This window comes from Falco cherrug, chromosome 7, assembly GCF_023634085.1.
Source record: "Falco cherrug isolate bFalChe1 chromosome 7, bFalChe1.pri, whole genome shotgun sequence".
NCBI lineage: Eukaryota > Metazoa > Chordata > Aves > Falconiformes > Falconidae > Falco > Falco cherrug.
The window spans coordinates 36,079,354-36,090,080 of NC_073703.1; the positions used below are offsets into that span (position 1 = coordinate 36,079,354).

General features: G+C 46.8%; 1 protein-coding gene across 10 annotated transcripts; it reads left to right on the plus strand.

Moving 5' to 3' along the window:
- Window positions 1–23: 23 nt before the first annotated feature.
- LOC114015518 (translation initiation factor IF-2-like) lies at window positions 24–8,581 on the plus strand. 10 transcript variants are annotated; one of them, XM_055717316.1, is made up of 7 exons: window positions 24–946; window positions 1,574–1,661; window positions 1,780–2,559; window positions 3,712–4,665; window positions 6,221–6,404; window positions 6,639–6,730; window positions 8,266–8,581. In XM_055717316.1, the coding sequence occupies exon 1, from the start codon at window positions 24–26 to the stop codon at window positions 933–935; it is 912 nt and encodes a 303-aa protein (XP_055573291.1). In that variant the 3' UTR covers window positions 936–946; window positions 1,574–1,661; window positions 1,780–2,559; window positions 3,712–4,665; window positions 6,221–6,404; window positions 6,639–6,730; window positions 8,266–8,581. The 10 variants fall into 10 exon arrangements, with proteins under 10 accessions (XP_055573291.1, XP_055573300.1, XP_055573293.1 ...); XM_055717325.1 differs by having other exon boundaries at window positions 2,495–2,559; XM_055717318.1 differs by lacking the exon at window positions 3,712–4,665.
- Window positions 8,582–10,727: the final 2,146 nt, after the last annotated feature.

Genomic DNA, 10,727 nt, shown 5'->3' on the forward strand with positions numbered 1-10,727 from the left:
GATGGTGGTCGCAGGGAGCCACCATGAAGGACGAGGTGGCTGGCGGGGGGCGGCGTCGCGTCGGTGCCCCCCACCCTCCGGCGTCGCCCCACGCCCGAGCTAGATCCCCCTCTGGGAGCGGAGCGGCCTCGCCCCCTCCGAGTCCTCCGGGCTCATCCTACAGCCAGGCCGGGGTCCGCGGGGGTCAGCAGCCGGGAGGGGGGCGCTTCATCAAGCGGGGAGGGATGGAGCCGGGGGAAGGGAGGCGGCGAGGGAGCGGCTCGGGTGGGGGAAACGCACGGCGGGCGGGCGGGGAGGAGGAGGCAGCGGGGCGCCGCGCTGCCCGGCTCCTCGCACCAGCCCCTCTACGCTGCAGCCGGGGCACGGCGGCTAGCGCAGGCCCGCCGCCGAGGGGGCTCCCCTCTCCTTCCCCCGCCGCGGCCCCGCTTCACCGGGCCGCCGCTCGCATCCCGGCCCGCCTCTACCCGCCCGCCCCAGGCTCCGAGAAAGCCGACACCCGCGGGCCGCGGCCGGGCTGGGGAAGCTGGGTGCCCGCCCGACGTCCCCCTGCCTGCCTGCCCCCCACCCCTCCGCCGCTCCCTGACGAGCCAAGATGGCCGCCCGGCTTCCTCCGCGCCGAGCCCAGCTCCGACATGAACCGGAAGGGCCCGCCCCCCGCCCGGGGAGGCCGGCGCCGGCGGCTGGTTGCTAGGGGCGGGGCGCGGGCGCTGCGGGAGGCCGGCGGGCCCGCGGCGGGGCCGGGCCGGGCCGGGCTCTTCCTCGCGTGGTGCCCCGGTCCGCGGCGGAGGGGTCGGTGGGAGCCCTGCCCGGTCCCCCGGGCACAGCTCTGCCGCCCTTCGCCCGCCGGAGCAGCCCCGGGGCGGCGCGGCGCGGCCTGTTGGGGGGTCTCCGAAAGAGGCCCTCGGGGAGCCCCGCTGCGGCGGGGCCGGGCGTGAGGGGAGAAACGGTGTGAGCCGGGGCGGGGTGTCAGCTGTTGGGGAGCACCGTGGGGCAGAGGGGTTACAGCCGCGGAGGGGGGCTGGAGGAATGGCAGCATCTCATCCTGGGGGAGCCGGTCTCCAGCCGGAGCAGGGACGCGGGCACCGACCCAGGTGCCCGCCCGCGGCCCAGGGCGGGAGCAGTGCCATGTGGGGGCCAGAAGAGCGGGTGCCGTGCAGCGGTGTGCAGGGGTCGGCCCCCAGGTCTGCCAGAGCACCCCCTTCCTTTTCTTGGCCTTCGCCAGCCCGGGAGGTGGTGCGTGGCGGGCAGAGGGGCTCAGGCGTGGGGGGCTCTGAGGCTGGCGGTAGCTGGCCAGGTGCCCGTACAGTGTCACAGCCCTGCGTTTTCATCCCAACTTAAAGCTTTGCTCGTTTGGTGGAGGGGGGCAGAAGCCTGGGCCATCAAAACATGCTTTGTATATCCAGTAGTTACTCTGCACAATCATTTTTAAGTGTACAGGGAAGATCGCAGCGTAGTCATGAGTAGATCCAATTGAAAATGAGAAAGAGAAGTAACTTGCCTATAGTCAGTATATAGGTGATTTAGAAATAAATCTGTGTTGGTTTTTTTTGTTGGTTTTTTTTTTTTTACACAGAAAATACGAACCCCTGCAGGAGAAAAAACAGCTACCTCTGGTGGGATTTGTAGAAACTTGTCTTCTCTGAGCATCTGACAGCCTAGCGGTAACATTTCATCTTTCTAAAGTGTAGTTTATCTGACAAACTTCATGCCTCATAAATATTTACTAGCTTAGCCTTGAAGTCCATCCTACAATGTAACTAGTATTTTCCTCGCTTTTAGAGACATGAGCGAGAAAAGATAGCTTTTGAACACTACCAGGTAAATGGCTTGTCTGGTACGTCATCATCAGGACTCCAAGATGCTCCACAACACCTGACTGGCAGGAGAAACCCACTAGACTTGCATGGAGTCTTACCTTTCTTCCTCGTTCTCAGGCTAATGCCTTGCTCTGTGTCAGCAACAGGAATTTTGGATTTGAACAGTCACCTCTTGTGCAAACAATCCATATTTCTGTGTGTACATATACATCTGTGTGTGTATATGCTCAGACGGTACATACTGGTTGCAAAGCTGCCCTTTCCGGGTAGCAGGCAGGAGGACCCTTTGCACAGAAAAGGGAGTGGGATTTGCCTCTGTCTGGCTTGTCAAGGTCAGTCACGAAGTCTGAAGCAAAGCCAGGAGGAGTATCCAGATCTCCTGACTCTCTGGTTTTGCCACAGGGCTGCTGCTTCATCCTTTTCTTTTCAGTTGCCAGTAGAATATGTTGTTTACAACGTGTTTGTGAAAAATTGTAATTGACTTATGACAGAGTCAGAAAAAGGGTAAAAAATAAACTGAGGTTTGCTTGGCTTGTTAACCAGACCAATGGTCTCACTCCGCACTTTTGGGCACTCCAGCCAGCATGAGGAGGATGAACTGCAGGCATTGGAGCCAGGGAGTAATTCGCAGTGTGTGAGCAGTGCACTGAGCTCAGTAATGCTGTTTGCACCTACAGGTTTGCCTGTCCTGAGCCTTGGCAAAGCTGAGATCTGTGGAAGTTCTGGGCACAGGCATGAAGAGGTATTAAAGCTAAGCGTTGTGTTATACGTACTTGCATTGCTGTCCAGGGAAGCAGTAGTCACTCAGATAAAACCTGAACTACACAGTGGTGGATGGTTAGGTGAAAATCCTGGGCCTGTTGATACCATAGGAATTTTGCTGTCACCCTCAGTAAAGCCCACATTTAATACTCACAGTCTACATTAAAAGGCACTGGGGAGAGGGTGCAGGGGGAAGGGGAGTTGTGGGGAAGGACTGTTTGTGTATTTCAGAGTCATGTTTCTGATTGGCAAAGTGACTTTGAAATAAGAAGTTTTGAAGAAATGCTTGAGACCACAAAAAGAAGAGCAGCCGATTTTGCTGTTTTATTGCCAATAAATGGCAACATTGATTAGTGCTGTTTTTTCCGTGTAGCAAATCTTGCATGGGGAATGACAAATTTTATTGTTGCTGTATTCTGTTTCTCCCATTTAAACAGATGAGTTCATTTCAGAGTGTGTTCATTTTCTTCTTAGAAATTGGACCATAGTAAAAAAAACCTGATTGCATGGTTTTCTGTTTCTTTGTTGTCCGTAAATATTCTGCATATTATCAGGTACTACTTAAGCTGCGTTCAGAAATCAGAAGGTGATTTTTTTCCTATTAAAGTCTCTGAAAACTCAGAAAGCAGTCTGATAATCAAATCATGTTTTCTGGTTCTTGTGCTATCGCTAGTGATAGTGACAGTGATTTCGTAAGTGGGACTTAAATGAATGTTTGTATGTTATCTCCGGAACAGGCTGCAACTGGGCTTTGAGCTGTATTGGCTACAGTGCTGACAATTGTAAAAACTTGTTTTTGCCAGTAGAGTTGGAGAATATGACTCAAAGACACAGAGGAAGCAGATCTGCTAGTTAAGGTGCCTTTTTTATGTCACTCTTTTGGCTGTCGCCACACACAGAAAACAAAAGAAAACAATATGATACAAAACAACATCATTGTGGTGAAGAATTTAGATATTTTTTTTTTCTTCTGGACATTAAAAGTCACACTAAGAATCTATTAACAATGCACTGCACAGGTAGAGTAGACCCTAACTCTAACAGCATTTGTGATCAGGGAAAAAAACATTGACATTAATTACAATTGCTGGACAAAACATAAGAATTTATTTTAATGTATTCCAATGCACAGGTTTTGAGTCTTGTGGAAGAAGGATTGCAAATGCAGAACTAACGAAGGAATTTCTTTTCCCCTCACCTCACTTTAAAGGCTATGAACTGAAAGGCAGCAGTTGGTAGAGGCAAGTAGAGAACCAGCTAATGTAATTGTTATAGCTGCCTTGTCGTGCGCTGCAGCTATGATAGTGTACAACAGCTGGGAATCTTCCCAAATATTAGATCATTTTAGTTTATACAAAAATAGCAGTTTAGACTGATACTTGTTAGCCCTGGTGTGAGTTGTTGGTGTTTCTTTAAGCCTTTATGAAACACATTTTAAAATGGGTTACATCCACAGGGATGTAGCCAGTATTATTCATTCTTATTCCACTCCTTTATTGGGTTTTTTTTTATTATTTGGGCTTTTTTTCTTTGTTTTTTTAATTTGTTGGGGGGTTTTGTAGACATTCTAGGATATTCTATGCAGTGGAATATTTCCAGGCCTCTTTTACTATCAGTGTTGCCTTTAAAACTAATTACTTGTGTTTGAAATCATTATTTGTATTTGTTTTTAAAATTTTAACTTCCACAGAATATATTATCTTAACAGTGTTTTATAATAGGAAGAATGATTTTGAAAATGGCAATTACAAAGCTATTGATAGAAAAGTACTGATTACTGTATGCAACCTGAGTCAATAGTCCATGCTTAATTATAATGAGGCCCAAGTGCAACCCACTGCAAGGCCAAGGCAAATGTGTGTTTTGGATGGCAGAGAAAACAACAGAAAGATAAAAGATCTTCCGTCTCAATTTTATGTCCGGCAGAGAATGAGATCTGAAAATGGGAGAATATTTTGTGTGTGGTGACTTCTTCCGTTGATCTGTGCCCATTTAACTTCTAAAGTTGCCTTTCCTTATAGGAGAAGAGCAACTCCCTGGGGACAGCAGAGTGGCTGTGGCAGTACAATTGCTCTGCATTTCTCAGGTATCAGAGGGGTTTGAGCACTGGGCTGCAACTATGAGAAAACAGGAGCAAACCATGGTGGTTCCTGGGCTGCACACCTCATTTAATTCCTTACTTGTAAGGCCAAGCACACTGTGCTCTGCCTGCAGAGCCATGTCTCATGATGTGTGAGATGTGAACCTTTGTGATGGGATTGCTATCAAGTCCTGAACTGCGCTAATTCCACCACTATTTGTCACAAATGCCTATATGGATCATAGGCTCTGGGACAGAATCACACTGCTCCAGAGAGCTGGGTGAGAGCATTGCTCTCATGGGTTGGCACAAGGTCAGTGTTTAGAAAAATTAGAGAATTGAAAATATCTCCTTAGTTTTCCATAAACCTGATGCCTTGGGGGTTACAAAGGAAATGCAAATGAGAAGTAGCCAGTTGGTGATGATGCTAGCTCTGAATTTGACTCTGTATGTTTGAAGCTAAAATGGGTGTTTTATAACAAGCCTTTTCCATTCCTACTAGTGCATGACCCCAGCAGAGCTGTGTCTTAAACATAAATTCTTTCAGATGCTTTGCCATCTGAGTCAGGCACGTTACTATTCCTTCTGTGCTGTTTCCTGTGTGGTTGATACTGAATCAAAGACTCTATTCACAATGATGGGAAAAGAATAGATGACTCTACCACACTTAATGTTTTCAAGCACAAATTAGTAATTGGTGTGCCCCAGGGTTAGTGGGAAGTAATTGTTTTGTAGCAGTGAGATAAATTCCAAGGGTTTTGGGCACAGGTTATCTAAAAATGGTTTAGCCCACGCTTGTTCAAAAAGGAACATCTAAAATTGTTGACAGGCTAATGGAAAATACACAGCTTGGCTGAAATTCCCAGGGCCCACAATAATCCCCAAGAGCTGGGTTTTGCTTGGGGAGACTTGCCAAGGAGTTGTTAGACAGAACTGCCTTCTCTGTCTCCAACCCCAGAGCATCTAGCATCCAACCTGCAACTCACACCTGTAATAACCATTAGTATGTTCAGTGGTCAGCAGAGCCTCTCAACCACCATCCCTGTTGGTTATACCCTTCCCTCCTCTTCTCTGGGAAGAATCCTTTATTCTGAGACCTCCAAGTGTGTCACCATTTCAGGTGAAGGCCCAGGTTCATGCTCATATGGTCTCCAAGGCTTTATCAGAACCAAGCCCTGAAGTGCCTCTGTGTGGATTTCCCTGAAGTAAATTGTGTTTGATTTAGATTGTATCTTTCATTTAAATATTGCCAGAGGCAAGCAATCCATGACCAATCCAGGAAAACCATCCATGTGACTTTTCCCCCCTCAACATCAGAAACATTTGTTTCTGCTCTGGATATGCCTACAGATGACAGCTTCCAGCTATGGGGTCTACCCTGCTTTTGTATTGTGGAGGATCAGACTACTCCCAGCCAGGACTCAGCTCAGCCCGCTGCCATCTCTTAAATAGAGACGAAAGAGATTGAAATCTTGGGGTCTGTCACCAAAAGGCATCCTATTCCAATTTGTAAGCACTAGCATGCATGTTTTCTCTGATTTATCTCCACCATATCTATCAGTTTGTGCTGCAGATACCAGAGGTGAAGATGGTATTCCAGCTGTAATAATACGAAGCCCAAATACAGACATGATATTTGCTTATTTTGCTGATGCCACGGCCAAAGAACCTGTTTAGCCCTCGCAGATACTGTAACAGTGAACTCTGGGAGCTTGTGTTCAGCTGTGATTCACATGCCCTTCTCAGTATGTCTGACCCTTCCCCCTCCACATGCGTATCTCCTGTCTTGAAAGTATGCTTTATTATTCCTACAGGTATGATTTTTACCTTTGGTCATACCCAAATGTGTATCATTCACTTGAATGCAATTTTGCAAACTGGTTTGCTCTGCACCAGTGACTCATCTGATTTCCACCTCTCTTATCTATCTTGGTATCATATGCAAAGCCTATCAATAATCTTTTTGTTTCTTTTTGCAGTCCTTGATAAAATATCAATTGGTGCAGATGAAGAACCAATTGTGCAGGATTGCAGGACCATATTGCATTTTTCTGCTGTTAAAAGATCACTGGTAAGTAGTTGTCACCTTGAAAATACACATGATGCACTGGCCATCCCAGGGTGGGAAGGGGCTAGAGGGAAAATAATTCACAAAAATTAACTGATTACTAGAGTCTTCCAGTGAGCAAAGGGAAGGGGCGCAAGGACTGAGGGCTTGATAAATGGTTGTAGGGGGACACCGAGCCAAATGTCCGAGGGTAGCACCCAGGGAGCAGTACTTGCTGCCCTGGTGCCCCAAGCACCCTTCCAGGAACACAGCATCCTTAACACAGCAGTGTTTAAGGGATGATTAGTTAGACAGCCATTTTATGTGTGTCGTGTTGGGTTTGTACTGTTCCCGTTTCTTAATCAACATGTCCTGCTGTAACAAGTTGAAGACCTTAAAGAAGTTCGGGTGTTTTACATCAGCTTCGTTACGTTTATCACTCAAACTTGCAATCTCCCTGGTGAAAGATAACAAGTCAGTTCGAAAAGGTCTCTTCCCATAAATTCCCGTTGATTGGCATTAATTATATTTCCCTCCCTTAATTCTTTGTTAATCTAGATCCCTGTGAGTCATTCCATTATACTGCCGGGACTCCTGTCAGGAGACAGGCCTATAAATACTTAGATCTTTGTCTCTACCTTTTCCAAAAATTTTCCCAACATCTGTTTTCCTTTGGAGCTTCCCCACTGCCCTGAAAGTTACTGGAGATCACATGCAGCTGTAGTGCTGTCCTTCTGCATTGAAGGCATCCTTGATAATCACCCAGACAAAGCCAGTCGCATTGTATGTTCTATTGAAACAAGGAGTTTTCGGACAATGAATTAACTCTACAATCATAAACAACCTTTGCAAAAGCACAGGAAGATATATTTCATTTGCATGTTTGAGTCTCTATATCACAACCTAGTACTATGGCTACAAAGGATCTTTTTTTAATTGCATGGATGATTTTAAAAAAGGATTTATAGAAGACCAGCCAGGGGAATTCACAGCACAGATGGGTTTTGTGTATGGTCCCCAGCATGGGGCTTTACAGCACCTTTGTTCTTCTAGTGCTAAACCACCTTTTGCCTTCCATTCTCCTCAAACAATGACAGGAACCCAGGAAATTAAGAAATAGCCCCATACTTACTACTGTAACTGTAGATGTGTAGTAACATCATAATTTTTTTTGTTTGTTTCAGAACAACAAGGAGTTGACAAATACATAACATATTTGGGCTTGTTTCTTAGGAAAAGATGATCTGCTGCCTTGAAAATACCTGCTACAAGGTCAACAGCTTCAAATTGAATTGGAGAAATATCACATTAGTGCTGTTGCCCCAGTCCTGATTGAAATTCACATCACACAGGAACATAAAAACACTTTTGGAGAGAGGATGTTTCATCATCTAATCACAGGACAGTTTTCAAGATGCATAGAAGAACAAAGTGAATTAGAAGGAATGTTTTAATACTATCAAAATAAAAAGCAGGAATTAGGACTATCATCATTTCAAACACACACAAATAATAAATTAAAGTCCTGTATTCACCTGCATCTCTATTTTTCTGAACAGGTATCTGAAGTTGCTGGTGAAGACCAGGTTCCTCCCAGCTGCTGCCCCTGCTGCAAGCCTGGCCAGCATTCCCTGGGAGGAAAGACGTGCTCCCAGCTCAGACTTTGAAGGAACAGGACATCTTTGTCCCAAAATAGTCAGGGCACAGTCTCTGCTTCTTCCTGGCCAAGAGTGCCAGTCACAGCTTAGTCTTTTTTTCACTGATGACAATAAACATTTTGGGATTAGGTCTGTGGTCTGTATGAATCCCATAGCTCTGTATGACATGCCTGAAATGCCTGGCGCTATATAAACCTAATAAATGAATAGTCCCTTTTGGCAGTGTAGTCTGTGCATGCTGCAGGTATTCTCCATGGAGAAAATTCAGTCTGCTGCATACAGCTGAAGAGTTTTCTCCATGTATCATGGAGTTTCCCTTTGAACAGTTTACATCGATTTTCTTTTCACATACTATACAGCATCACCATTTACAGGCAAACATCTACCTACAACTGTATTACATTAATTTACCATTCATTGCTTTTCTTCCCTTTTGCCCTTCCCTTTTTTAGCCTGGTACTTCTCCTCGGACTTGTTGGACCAAAGTCTCCTTTCACCATTCGTAAAAATCATAGAATCGTAGAATGGTTTGTGTTGGAAAGGACCTTAAAGATCATCTAGTTCCAACCCCCCTGCCATGGGCAGGGACATCTTCCGTTTGACCAGGTTGTTCAAAGTGCCATCCAGCCTGGCCCTGAGCACTCCCAGGGATGGGGCACCCACAGCTGCTCTGGACAGCCTGTGCCAGAGTTTTGCTACCCTCACAGTACAGAACTTCTTAATATCTAATCTAAATCTACCCTCTTTCAGCTTAAAACCATTTCCTTTGTTCTATCACTACATGCCCTTGTAAAAAGTCCCTCTCCAGCTTTCTTGCAGGCCCCCTTCAGGTACTGGAAGGCTGCTATGAGGTCTTCCCAGAGCCTTCTCCTGGCTGAGCAACGCCAGGTCTCTCAGCCTGTCTCTGTAGCAGAGGGGCTCCAGCCCCCTGATGACCTTTGTGGCCTCCTCTGGACTCGCTCTGACAGGTCCATGCCCTTCTTTTGTGGGGGGCTGCAGAGATGAACACAGTACTCCAGGCAGGGTCTCACCAGAACAGAGTAGAAGGAGAGAATCGCATCCCTCAACTTGCTGGTCACGCTTTTTTTGATGCAGCGCAGGGTACAGTTGGTTTTCTGGGCTGCAGGTGCATGTTGCCAGGTCATCCCCAAATCTTTCTCCTCAGGGCTGCTCTCAATCCATTCTCAGCCCAGCCTGTATTTGTGCTTGGAATTGCCCTGCCCATGTGCAGGACCTTGCATTTGGTCCTGTTGGACTTCATGAGGTTCACACAGGCCCACCTCTCGGGCCTCTGAAGGTCCCTCTGAATGGCATCCCTTCCCTCCAGCGTGTCAACAGCACCGCACAGTTTGGTGTGATCAGCAAACTTGCTGAGGGTGTACTCCATCCCACTGTCCATGTTGTTGACAAAGATGTTAAACAGTGCCCGTCCCAGTACAGACCTCTGAGGAATGCCACTCGTCACTGGTCTCCACTTGGACACCAAGACCACAATTCTTGAAGGGCAACCATCCAGCCAGTTCCTTATCCAACGATAAGATACTTATCCATCTGTAAGATCCATGTCTCTCCAGTTTAGAAACAAGGATGTCATGCAGGACGATGTCAAATGCTTTGCACAAGTCCAGGTAGATGACATCAGTTGCTCAAATACCATCAAAAATACTGTCGGAGCAGCCACAGCCAGGATTTTCTGGCAGCAGGACAAGCAGGGAGCCCTAGGAACCCTGCTGCTTGGGGAGTGCTGCTTTCAGAGGCCTCTGCACCCTTCCCCTGCCCTCACTGAATGCCCACTTCGCCACCTACCTTCTCCCTGGACCCGTTGCTAGTCTGGCAATGGAACGGTAAGTCTTGCTGGCAGGATTTACTATTGCAAATACAGGATCCCGTTGAACTAATAAATGCTTCCCGTCATTGCCTGAGATTGCCAACAGTAACATTCCCTGCCCCATTTATAGGAGACGCTGAATATGGCAGTGGTACTATTAACACCTTTAATGTTTCTCCCATTAACATTTTCTGCCCATAAAAGCATTTTCGTATTTTTCTGTTGGTTCTGCTTTTACTTTCTTCTGTGGCTACTGAAGCTTCAGCCACCTGAACTTTAAGGAGTCAGTCCTTTAAATTTGTTTTAAAACTTTCACAATAATTATAGATTCTTCAATCAATTTCAAAAGAGCAAGATAATGTTGGAGAGAAACACAGGGGTATGACTTTGAATGCTTTGGGAACCTTTTATATTTACCCTTTTTTCAGTAACGAGATGGAAAAAAGGAAGAGAGAACCAAAACACCCATGGAAAAGAGCCACTGATGACTTTTAATATAAGACTTTTCTAAGATTTGTTGAGCATACGAAAGATT